Genomic DNA, 13,198 nt, shown 5'->3' on the forward strand with positions numbered 1-13,198 from the left:
AAACAGGGAAGATGAAGGGCAGCAATGAACACAGAGATAGAAAGTGCTGGAGAAAAGGGGGTCAAATATGAGACTCAGTGCCTGAGGGCTCCTGCAGAAATGCGGCAAAGGACCCAGCTGAAAAGGTTAACCTTGGAAATGAGGAAATATTCCCTCCCCTAGAAGAGCGTGAGCTCCAGCCGCTCAGCAAAAGAGGAGGCAAGAATGTCTGCGGAACTAAGTGCAGGAGACGCTGGCAAGAGGTGCTGCTGCCATGGCTTGGGCCACTGAGTCTTTGGCGGAGGATTTCAGCTGAGGCCTGGGCCAGACCCAGAGGCTGGAGGACCGCGATTAGCTATTACACGCATGCGCGCGCGCACTCACCAACCAGAAAATAGACTCTTTCTGGTGACATTTCCGTGAGGGAGTCACATGTAAATAACTGGCCTGTTCTAAGAATAGATTCCTGAATGGTACACTGTTAGCAGCTCAGGGTGGGGGGATGGGGGGCCCAGGAAAGGCCCACAGACCACCCACAGACCACAAACCGCATTCTGCAGAGCTCCAGACCAACACTGTCAGGAGGGAAATGAGATCCCAGCCACATCAAAGGGTTTTTGTCCTGTTAGCTTGAGGAGCTTTTGTCCTGGTAGTCTTGCCTGCCCTGCATTTTCACTTAGAGCAGTTTCGCAGCAAGCACATCTTTAAACAGTTAAGCAAACATTCTGGCAGCAAGAAATTAGCCAAAGAAAAATAAACACAACCCCCAGATAAGTGATCAGGCAAATAGAGTCGAATGTTAATGGTAGAATCCGAGTGGTGGGCATACGGGCGTTCACTGTCTTATTCTTTCAATGTTTCTAAACGTTTGGAAATTTGCGTAGTAAAATGTTGAGAAAACAAGCAAATGGGATAGCCCCACTACAACCTCCGGTTGGCAGTCAGTCCCTCCCCCGAACCATGCATGCCCCTGGGCATGCACAGTGGACCAAAACCCAGTTTCCTTCCAGGGTCCCTTCTTGGGGCTGAATCCATGGGACAGGGCAAGCCTCCAGTCACCACCTGCCTGCTGGAGATGGTGGGCAATGAGCCCAAGAAGTCAGGGGCTCCAGCTCCCTTATGACCACAGAAACTTGTCTCCTCATCAGTACAATTTTCCCTGTCACCCATGCCCAGTGTCACAGAGCAGATGGACGGGGGCTCCTACACCTCCTTCACTGGGTAACTCAACCAGTATGTTGCCTCTGAGCCAAAGACCTCTCCCTCCTGGAAACGAGAAGAGTCCCTTTGTGCCTCTCCTCTGCAGAGTCCCCCTGCCTCTCATGGGGATTCAAAAGGGCTCAGGAGAATTAGTCAACCAGGGAGCAGGGAGCATGTGGCTGGAGGGTGAGTAGGGAACGCTTCGCATGCAACCAGGCCACTTGGGGTGAGCCACTGCCCTGCAGATGCAGATCTGCAACTCTTTAGAGCTTTCAGGGATGTAAAATCCCCCAGTCGCTCGCTCCACAGAGGCCAGGTGCCATAGGAAAGCTAGAGCTCATCATCCCTGTAAGGTTGAAAGGCTCCCACTGTGTGGGGCTACATGGGACCCCCAACCCTTTGCAAGTAAGTGATAAAGGCAGCCTGCCCCCACAGACTGAGGGACTTGGGTCCACCCAGATGGCTACACTCAGGGTAACTTGCCCATCATCACAGAGCCAGTGAGGAGTGAGAGAGTCAGGACTCAGACCAGGCGCTGGTTTAAGTATTTGAGGGGCTGGGATCACCATGAGGAAGCCAGGGAGCACCTTTCACCACCTGCTGAGCAGAGCACTGGTTGAGGCAGCACCCTGTTCAGGGAAGGTGGGGCTGGCTGCCCAGGACCTTCACTTGTCCAAGGGCCCTGGGGAGGACTGAACTGTGAGGAGTCTGTGGAATTCCTGAGCCTGGGGAGCTGGGATTGGGATCCTTGACGAGGCCTGAACTGTGAGGAGTCTGCACAACTCCTGACCCTGGACGGCGAGGGAGGCCCTAAAAGCAGTCACTCCACACCCAAAGCAGCAGGGCAGCAAGGAGATTCTGGAAACTGTGTCCTGGAGAAGACTTCATCACAGAAAAAAACACACAGTAGGACAACAGGAAGGCTCTTGGGGATGGTCAGAACAGGTGGCTTTAAAACACTTTTGCCCCGAAAGCAGAGTAAAAACAGTTTACTGCATGACCCAGAATGCACACACTCACACATTTCACACCACTTGCCCTTCCCATGAGCCAGGCCCCCTGACTACTTTCTGAGGTTTTTCTATCCTATTCCATGTAATCTCTTTAAATACTGGTTACACTCATTAAATTATTTTTAAATCCATAGTTACAACTCAGTTTGAAAAACACTGAACTAGACTGACTCCATTTTAGAGTTAGAGAAACTGAAGCCTACATTTACAACAGGGTCTGTCCTCCCCAGCAATAATGACACTTGGGACCAGACACTTCTTTGTAGTGGGGGCCTTCTGATACATGGTAGGGTGATCAGCAGGATCCCTGACCTCTACTCACTAGATGCCAGTAGCATCTCCCTCCAAGTTGTTACAATCCAAAACGTCTCCAGACACTGCCTTATGTCCTCGGGGGGGGGGGGGGGGAGGGGGGGGGAATCACCCTGGGTGAGAACAATTGCTTTACCCTGTCATCAAGAGGCAGAGCCTGTACACAGGTTTTCTAACTCCAAGGCTAAACCTCCTTTGGAAACACAAAGCTGCCTAACGGGGCATCTGAGTGCTCTGGATTCAGTTAGCCACTGATGCAGAAGAGAACTCTAGATTTTATTTGCTTGTTTTATTTGCTTCCTTCCCTCCCTGCAGAACTCAGGGGGGAATCTGATGACGTGTGGCTATTAGGAAATTGAGCCCAAAAGGGTCTCCCACATTCCACAGACGTGCACGTTAGCACTTCCTCTAACCGCTGGCGGAAGGTGGGTGAGGTGTCCACCCCAAAAGGCCAGAGCCAACCATGCAAGCTCTTCCCCAGGGAGGCTCTGTCTCTCATCTGGCCTCTTGAACTCAGTGACCAAGGGACTAGGTGAGGGAGTAAGTCTTCCCCCACAAGGAGTGGGGAGCAGGCTGGCAGCTGGAGCCAGCATCAGGTCTGGGTGATTTCCCGGACTTTAGAGTGTGGTGCTCACTACTATGCATTTCTAACAGACGCTCCACCTCCACTCCTGTGATTCTGATGCAGGTGATCATCTTCCAAACACTGAGAAACCAGGGATCTGGTCTAACAGCGCCAGTTACTGATGTGGAAACGAAGGCCCCCCTGCTGAGTAAGTGACTCAGCACGTTGTCTGGTTATTCTATGGCTCTCTCTGGGCTGGCTTGGGAACCAGACCCTGCAGCATGGCTTAGGAAAAGCAGCCTTTCTGAGCAGAGGGGCGCCAGGACTCCAGTGCTCTCTCTCCCTGGTCCTCGTGCTGGTGGGCTAGGAAACCCCTAGTAGCTTTGGCCTGCCCAGACCTGCCCCACCAAGAGCCAGGATCAAGGAAAGGGCCCTCCCCTTCACACCAGGTGGTACTTCACGCTTGGACATAAACAGCTTTCCCCAGGATGTGAACAAGGTCCACAGGCACTGGAGAGGAATGGAAATTTGGGATTTCGAAGCAGGGAAACAGGATGTCATTGGAGAACAATGGGGCAGAGGAGTATATGAGGTTGCTGGCATGCACATGTAAACTGGAGATGCTGTGTCCAAGCGTGCAGGATGGACCCTGGGGTCTCAGGCTCCTGAAGCAGCTGCACTGACTCACCCTTCCCCAGGCCCGCCCTCCTCAGATTATGCCTCTCTTCCCAATGCCCCCCATGCCACCAGCACCAAAAACACAAAAAGTAGCCACCCATTCTCTCTGATGATTCGGGATGGGAATTAAACCAATCTCAGTTAAAGTATGATTAACCCATAATCTGGCTTAGGCCAATTACCCGCCAGAAAACTGACATCTGACAAGTTGTTATAATAACCATGACCCGGGGGCGCCAGGATGGCTCAGTCAGTTGCAGTGTCCGACATTAGCTCATGTCACAATCTCAAGTTCATGAGTTTGAGCCCCACGTCAGACTCTCTGCTGTAAGCAGCCCACTTCAGATCCTCTGTCCCCCTCTCTCTCCACCCCTCCCTCACTCACGTTCTCTCAAAACTAAATTAAACATTAAAAAAAAAAAAAAAAAGAACAATGACCCAGTGAGGGTGGGGGCGGGGGTCCCAAGAAGATTTTTGAAACAGAGGCTTAACACAGCCCTGCGGTTTCCCCTTGACCCTTGAAACCCCAGAAAGGATGGCCAGAAAGGCCAGGCCTCTGACACAAACCCAAGCAATGTTCCCCTGACCTTGACGGAAACGGTCCCAAGGGCCCAGCAGCTCCTGTGTCCACCATGTGTTAAAGGTGACGGCTTTCAATCACTAAGGTTTGGGTAACACTTCACACTTGTAAATGATTTGTCTCCCTTGATCTTCACTGTATCTCCATTTTGAAGACAAGGAAATGGAGGCTGGGAGACATTGCGCACTTCCCTAAGGACACTCATTGAAGAGGAAGAGCCAAGACAAGGGCTCTGATTTTCTGAGCAGAGGGGCACTGGGAGCAGAGCCACCTGGTCCTAGAGGATGGAAAACATCCAATCCCCACAAGTTGATGAGACCAGTGCTAGACAGGACCAGAGTAGTGGGGGGTGGGGTGGGGCTTCCTGGAGGAGGTGACAGTGACTGCACAGAGGCACCCAGGCAGCCTGAGTTTCCCTGTCTTCAAAGCCTACCCTTAGCAGGGAAGAGTCTAGAGTGGGTTTAGGTAGGGGAAGAGGACTTTTCCAACATGCTGCTTGCCTCCCTGAGTCCAGATGAGCTCTGTGCCTGGTCCTAAGATTTCATTACACATTGTTTACAAATCCACCTTGAGGGTAGGGAGTCTATAGCAGGAATCAAGACAGCAACTCCCAGTGTCTCCGTAGGGTCCCCCTCCCTGGAAAGTCCCCTGAAGCGCAAAGCCACACAGTGGAAAGGATGTCACTGTGTCTTCTTTTGAAATCTTTCTCCTGTCACTCCTAACCTGCTCCATTCTCACTGATACCCCAGAGTCATCTCAAGTAGGGCGTCTGTATGGAACCCCACCACGGCTTTTTTTAAGATGCATAGAACAAGGGGTGCCTGACTGGCTCAGTTGGTAGAGCATGCGACTCTTAACCTCAGGGCCATGACTTCAAGCCCCACGTTGGGTGCAAAGCCTACTTAAAAAAAATGGTATGGGTGCCTGGGTGGTTCAGTTGGTTAAACATTCAACTTCAGCTCAGGTCATGATCTCACGGTCCATGAGTTCGAGCGCCGCATCAGGGCACAAAGCCTGCAACCTGCTTCGCATTCCATGTCTCCCTCGCTCTCTGCCCCTCCCCAACTCCCTCTCTCTCTGTCTCTCTGTCTCTCTGTCTCTCTCTCTCTCTCAAAAATAAAATAAAAACATGAATTTTTTTCAAAGAACTAAGTACACAAAGAAAGATCAGTAGATGATGTCAATGTCAATTTCATGGTTGTAATATTTGAGAATAATTTTGTACAATGTTACCAATTGCGGGGTACTAGGTAAAGGGTGCACAGATTGTGTGTGTGTGTGTGTGTGTGTGTGTGTGTGTGTTGTGTGTGTGTCTGTGTGTGTGTCTGTGTGTGTCTGTGTGTTTTACAACTGCATGTGAATCTAATCTCAAAATAAAAAGTTTAACTTAAAAAATAAAAAATAAATCTTACATATTATCCCCAAAACTTTTGGGTTTTATTACAGAGTTACAAGAATCCACAATGGATCTTTTTTTTTTTTTTGAGAAACAAGAAAAAGAGAGAGAAACGGTTTTTTCCTCGTGATGAAAATCTTTAAGATCTGTTCTCTTAGAGACTTTCAAATATACCCTACAGCAGTGTTAACCTTAGTCACCATACTGTACTTCCCAAATCCTGGACTGATCTATCTTACAAATGGAAGTTTGTACCTTACCCACCTCTGATAACCACAATTCTGATCTCTTTTTCTAAGAGTTTGGGTTTTGTTTTGTTTTCTTTTTCTTTTCTTTTTTAGATTCTATATAAAAGTGAGATCACACAGTATTTGTCTTTCTCTGTCTGGCTTATTTCATTTAGCATAATCCCTCAAGATCCATCCATGTTGTTGCAAATGCACTGTGATTTTTAAGGTAGAGAAACCCACTTAAAGTAAACATTGGACAGGAGGTCCTCAGCCTTCAGCCTCCCAGAGAAGGTGACAGGGTGCTTCTTCTCTGCAGCTGCTCTCCCAAGTTACTCCCCAGCTGTTGCCTCTGAAGCAAAGGGGATCCCCAAGTTCAGTGTTCAGAATGGCTTCCACCATTTGTCATGCCCTGGGGATGTCTGTGGTCCTTTTCACCCCTGCCTGGTTATCATGGCCAAGACCACCCAGCCTCCTGTCTTTCTCCCTTTCTGACCATTTTGGCAAAGTAGCAAATTCCTTCTTAATCCTTCAAACTGCACAAGCCTCTATAGTAACTCCTCACTGCTGCTGACTCCGGAAACAAACTCTCCCATCAGTCTGTCAGCCTCATTCCTGCCTCACCTCCCACTATTCCTCAGCCCCATGCTTCTCAAGATTTGGTCCCCAAACCACCAGCAGCAGCAGCAGCAGCAGCAGCAGCATCCAGGAACTTGTTAGAAATGGGCCTTTCAGGCCCCACTCCACATCCACTGACTCCAAAAGCCTGGGCATGGAGCCCAGCAGCCTGTTTTTAACCAGCCCTCCTGGAGATCCTGATGCAAGTTGGAGTTTGAGAACTACTGAACCAGCCACACAGACCTCCCCACTACGCTGCACTGAAGGAACATGCATTCCTTCCAGCCTCTTCCCTGTGTTTAGGCTATCCCCACTGCACACATCCCCTGCCCTGTCCTCTCTGCCCAACCGAAACTCCTCACCCAGGGCTCCTCACATGCCATGCTTTTCACGAAATCGGCTCTTGGGTACAACAGAGCCCCGTGCTTTGTGGATCCCCATCCCTTCCCTCACCTTCAGTGCTGCCAGAGACCCTGGTCACCCAAGCACCAGAAAACAAAGATGCATAAGGCCTGGTCCTTGCCCCGTGGGGGGGGGGGGGGCGGCTCACAGAGGAGGAAGACAAATGGCAGTCTGGCGAAGTTCAGTGCCCTGAAGTCACACTGTGACAGGGTTTCCAGCAGAGGCAAGATGGATGGTGACAGCCAAAGAAGCAGGGGAGCCTCAAAATTAAGGCAGCTATCAGCTCATGTAGCTCCCAAACAGCCTCGCCCCACATTGAGCACTGAGGGCTGCATCCAACCTGGGAGACCCTGGAGACCGGTGGAGTGACCTCTCCGGGGGCCCTACTGCCTGCATCTCGGCAAGGGTCTGAGTGTTGCCAAAAACTGTCTTTGGCCAAACCTGGATCAGTCTCCTCTGAGCCCTTCTCTCCATCAGGTCTCCACCTTAGAGTCTGTCCTCAGTCTGATTGGTTCAGTTTAGCAAGAATCCTGCTGGGTTAGTTTATCGAAAATCCCCTGGCCTCAATATCTGACCAATTCCTCATGCCCCTCCATCAATACTTATTACCCTGGCCTGACTTCAGCAAGAACCCTGTCACGTTGGCTTAACCAGATGTTACCTTTGATGTTTCCCCTTGGTAATTTTCCATCCACTGACCCTCCACCCCCACCCAGCTGAAAGTCCCCACTCATCCTTGTTATATTTGGAGTGGAGAAGTAGAGCCCCATGTCTCTGCCCCACTGCAACCCCCCCCCATTGCAGTGGCCCCTCTTGAATAAAGCTTTCCTCACTGTCTATACCAAGTGTCATGAAAGATTTTGTTTTAACAATGTGGATCTGTCCATTGTCGTGTCATCTCCCCGAGGCTATGGACCCCGTCTTTGCTAGGTTTTGTAGCAGCCTCACTCACACATCGCACACATCTGATTCATTCTCAGAGTGTGAAGGTCACCAAACCACAATCCCCCATCACTGCCTGCAGCCCCACTCCTGGCCTTGGAGAGTGCCATCTCTCCTTAGTGCAGAGGGAAGTTCCTGAAACCTGACAAACCCAGGATCAAAATCCAGCTCTTCCTTTTACTGTCAACCCTTGGGAGGATCAGACCACCTCTTTGGGCTCGGCACCTGTACCTACACCTCAGAGCCACTGTGGGGTGCAGCGATAACCCAGGCACATACCAGCACTTTCCCAGGAACACAGGAGGTGCTCAACATCAGGTAGGTACTCTGAATTCCACCAAGAACACAGCAATGACCCCTCCTTTTTTTCTAGGGGCTCTGTGTACTACAAAGCATCTTCTGGTTCACCATTTCTTTTGATGCTTTGGAGCTCCCAAAGTGCTGCCTGGACCCAAAGCAATGGACATGACCACTGGAAAAATATTTGCTTCATCCCACCAGGCTCCGATGGGAGAGACCCAGGGCCAGGCTAAGGGAAGCTCTTGGTCATGAAAGGCCATTTCCATCCATGGTTCCACAAGGATCTGCAAGCTCAGGCCCTGCCAGAAGAATGCCCCTAGTGCCCCACAGTAGGGTTGAGCTTAGCCTATACCTGCTCTGAATCCCTCACTTCAGTGCCCCGGACTCACCAATAAGCGAGAAGGAGTGTTTCTGACAGTCCCCGGCCAGGAGGTAACTGCAGTCTCCCATAAAGCTGTACATGCTTTCATCAAAGGTGTTGATGAAGTCACCTCCAAAGAGGCTGCATCGAGCCATCGACGATCTGCCAACAGTCTCTTTTGCACAAAGGATCCCTGGAGGGAGAGACTACAGGTGAGCACAGCTGGGACCATCCAGCCACTGCAGCCTTGTGCCTAATAAAAATTGGGCTGTAGGGAAGTATTTTCCATCCCAAGCAAGACTAAAGCTGTTGCTTTTGGGGGCGCTTGGATGGCTTAGTCGGTTAAATGTCCAACTCTTGATTTCGGCTCAGGTCGTGATCTCATGGTTAGTGGGTTCAAACCCCATATCGGGCTCTGTGCTGATAGCACGGAGCCTCCTTAGGATTCTCTCTCTCTCCTTCTCTTTCTGCACCCCCCCCCCAAAATAAATAAACACTTTTAAAAAAAAAGTGTTGCTTTTGGCCCTCAAAAATGACCCAGGACTCGCAGCAATAACAGAGGAACAGCTTCTCAGAATATCTATTTGTTTTAACGACATTTACTTACTAATTTAAAATGTGATACATGCTTTATCAGAGAAAATTTGGGGAACACAGAAAAAATTCAATCAAGGTAAAATCATCATTAACCAACATTCCTTGATAACTGGACTTAACATTTTAGTTTTATCCTTCTGTTTTACAGCATATGGATATATAATTACAGGTTTTCTACAAATTTGTGATCATCCCATACAAACTATTTATAACATGTTTATTTCTCAATGTATTGTAAAGAATTTATCATGCCATTGTGTATCCTTGCAAAACATGTTTTGCAGTGACTATAGCATATTTCACATCTAAATGTATACATTTATACATTATAATAATATTAACCCTATTATTAGGTGCTTAGCATTTTTCCAAATTTTTTAAAAGATTGTAATGAGCAACCTTTTACATTAATCTACTATATCTTGAACAGTTTACATTCAAACAAATTAGCTGGTGTGTCTAACACACAGAATCTATGGAGTGTTAACTCTTTTAGGGCCATAAGCTAATTCCTCCCAGGAGACCCTCTTACCACCTTCACACTGTGTGTGTGTGTGTGTGTGTGTGTGTGGTCAGGTGGGGCACCACAATAGTAAATTTTTAAGTTTTCTGGATCCCCTGGCACAGGAACCATCTAGTAGGAAGATGTAGAGGGTATGAAAAATATACATTTTTCCGCCACACTAAACTGTGAGCAACAGGCTGGATTCTGCTGACCTGAGTGATCTAAGTGGGGACAAGCCACAGTCAGAAAAGGGTCCCTCTCACCATTCACAGACTCAGTATCTCAGCAAGGGAAGCAAGGCACTGTAGTCCAGTGCGAGTGGTGGTCTAGGACCCAGGAGAACTGACCTCTGACCTTTGCTTTATGTGACTTTGGAGCATTCATTTTTCCTCTCTGACCCTCAGTCTCTTCATCTGTACTATGGGAGATTCCACTAGATGACCTCTGAAATCCCTTCTAAAACTAGTCATCTGTCCAAGTCTTGGGTTCCTTCTTCCCCATCCAGCAGCCGCATCATAGAAGACTGTTCTGTGTGACCCCTGTGCTTCTTAATTGTCCAGTCAGAGAAGGCATTTGCAGGTATCTGCTCCTTGAGGAATACAAGTCAGGGGCAAGGGGCTCTGAAGAACCTTCACAGGAAGAATTAACCAGTGACTCTGGCAGGCCCAACCCAAGCCTAACACGGGACTTGGCACACAGGTGAGCTCCAGACGCACCTGCTGATTCCTGGAAGGGAGTTGTTCCAAAAGACCCTGAGGCAGGAGTAAAGAATGGAAGCACTTTAGTACCCACCTGGCAAGGTGAGGGCCAGAGCAAGCAGCACTCTCGCAGGTCTGGCAGGAAACATCTGCAGAGAAGCAGGAGAAATGACTGGTGATCACTGCCCTCACAGATCATTGCTGGGATGTACTACTGTCCGTGTGTGAAGTGGGAAGAACAGTTTTTTTTTAAGCAAGAGAAAACATTGATCCTTCCCGGCCCCTGTTTGCCCTTGAATATGGAAGACTGGTCCCCAAAAAAGCCCCTGGCCAGGCCCAGGCCCATAAGTAACAATCACTGTGAGCCAGACCCCAGGCATCCTTCCCCAACCAGCAGTCCCAGAGCCCAGGCAGGCGAGGAACTAGGCCAGCCTGGCCTCTCACTCCCCTGCACTCCTGCAACAGCTAGGAGCCCATGCGTACCTGATTCCCTCCTGCCTTTTAATCCTTCCATGCTTGGCAGCAAGCTGGGGAGAAGAAGCTATCCTATGCTCTGTTCCTACCACAGGCACCCAGATGTGGAGAATGCTCAACAACCACGTTTATAGGTCAGTCCCCGTCACTATACCCCTGCTCAGGCAATGTGTGTTGGGCCGAGCTGTTAAATGGACAGGAGTCCAGTAGCCCAGGCCCAGGAAAGGCTCCCATTGTGTGCCCCCCTCCAGAAAGAGAGAATCGACCCGGACTTCAGAGCCCACCCCAATCCCGTAGAGCCCCCGCCACAGCCCTCTCCTCTTGTTAAACAGGTATAGACTCTTATCACCTGAGATTTACTGGGGGTGACTCCTTTCCTACGCAGTGCCTCATCCAACCCAAGAGAGACAAACCCAGTCTGTTATATACCTGCGGAAGTAACACTTGGATGACATCAGATATGGCCACGTCTTGGTCTCAGAACGAGTGACCCTCTAAAACCTCCCAACACACAGGTATGTCAGGCTGCTCTCAGAATACACCCAGAGGTGAGGGCAGAACTCCTTCCAGTCTTGCCTCGTCAAGTAGTACAAGCAGTAGCACCACCACGAACAGAAGCAGCCACAGGACTCCCCAGGGACAAGTGGAGAGTGGGCCTTAGGAAGGTCCCTGGCTCCCTCCAAACAATCCCTTCTAGCCCCGGGACAGAGGACCCCGGTTCCCCAGGGTAAGGCCCAGTCCTGATCTTCCTCCCCCAGTTGAGCCAGCCCTGTTCCCAAAAGCCCAGACCTTTCCCTGCAAGCGGAGGCTGCAGGTATCTCCAAGGTCCCTTAGGAAGCCCAGTGCCGCACGATGGTGCCGCCAGCCTAGGCCATGTTCCCCAGCAGCTGAGGCCGATGGGACTGCTCGCAGCTCTGGACTGTTGCTGTTAAGTGACCCAGGGGCTGCGCACTCCCGGTGGCCAGGGGGAGATAAAGGCCGAGTTGTGACGTCCACCAGCCCCCCCTCCTTTCCCACCACAATAGCTGTGAGCTGCCACAGCAGGGCATTGGCCTCCTGTTAATTACCAGAAGGAAACAATGAGCGGAAATGGTATTAGAAATACCTCCAAGCCGATAAGGCTTTGAAGAGTTTGGTGGGAGACCTCGGCCAGCTGCCATAATGGGCTGCCTTGCCCTCCCCACGCCCCCCACACCGCAACCACGATCCTGCCCACACACAGGATTCCATACAGACAGGGGACGACCACGAACGCTGGCCGGCCCAGGGCAGGCTGGCCCAGGCCAGGGAAGAATCCAGACCTGATCAACACAGCTTCTGGATCCGGCTTCCAAGGCCAGACACCGGGGAAGTTTGGAAAAACACCTCAACGTGAGCCAAATTGGTGGCTGTGTTTGGAGAAAGAAGAGAATGATGCTTCCTCTCCACGCTAAGGTATGAATGATGCAGTCCCGGCCCTGACAAAAACAGGCCGTTTGACTCACAGGTAGTGTCCAGGGACAAGGTAAGGATGAGGGGCCTGGACACAAGCCCAGGCTTTTGGAAAATGGTGGCCGGGATGGTTTAAGTCTAATCCTCCCCCAAGGACTCTTCCTCCCACTGCTGGAGCCTGACTCCTCCCCGACCTTACACACACCCCACACATACACGCACACCACACCCACAAGCACCACATACATACACCTCACATACAACACACATACCCCACATGCACACACACCACATACGTATACTCACACCCCCACTATACACACATATTACACACACACACCACACAGGTGGATACACATATGTATATCACACACACCATAACATACACATCCTACACACACCACACACATACCACACACACATACCACACCTACACCACACATGCACACACATCACATACATCACACACACACACACACACACACCCCAACACCACACACACCACATTCACCCCTCACACATCACACACATAGCACATTTACTACCTACCCCAAACACACACACAAAACCACACACACTACACATACCCCATGCACATACACACACGCACGCACACGTATACCCCAGTCGTTCTTCCCAATTTCCCATTCCTAAGAGCCTAATTCTCTGCATCATCTGCTAAACTCATTCCTGCTAAAAGACGTGGCTGATAAAATAGAGGAGGAAGATGACTCTCTCATCGTGGGGTTCCAGGCACGGCGACAGGCAGCCGAAGACAGATTTAGGTGAAGAAGCCCACATCATTGCTTCTCGTGGATCATTACCACTTGCCCTAAGACTCTGGGAGACCATTAGTCCCCAGCTTCCCCACTTCCCACACCTCATGCTCTACCACTCCCTTTCGCACCCAGGAGAGGAGG

General features: G+C 50.3%; 1 protein-coding gene across 1 annotated transcript in view; it reads right to left on the reverse strand.

Moving 5' to 3' along the window:
• Positions 1-11,880, reverse strand: part of VWF (von Willebrand factor) — a 138,227-nt gene extending 126,347 nt beyond the window's left edge. Inside the window, exons 1-3 of the mRNA XM_047866328.1 lie at positions 11,637-11,880; positions 10,468-10,522; positions 8,602-8,766 (exon numbers count right to left, since the gene is read on the reverse strand). Coding sequence (XP_047722284.1) covers positions 8,602-8,766; positions 10,468-10,522 — 220 coding nt within the window. The 5' untranslated portion in view covers positions 11,637-11,880. The remainder of the gene's footprint in view (positions 1-8,601; positions 8,767-10,467; positions 10,523-11,636) is intronic.
• Between the last annotated feature and the right edge of the window lie 1,318 nt (positions 11,881-13,198).

This window comes from Prionailurus viverrinus, chromosome B4 (assembly GCF_022837055.1).
Source record: "Prionailurus viverrinus isolate Anna chromosome B4, UM_Priviv_1.0, whole genome shotgun sequence".
NCBI classification, from domain to species: domain Eukaryota; kingdom Metazoa; phylum Chordata; class Mammalia; order Carnivora; family Felidae; genus Prionailurus; species Prionailurus viverrinus.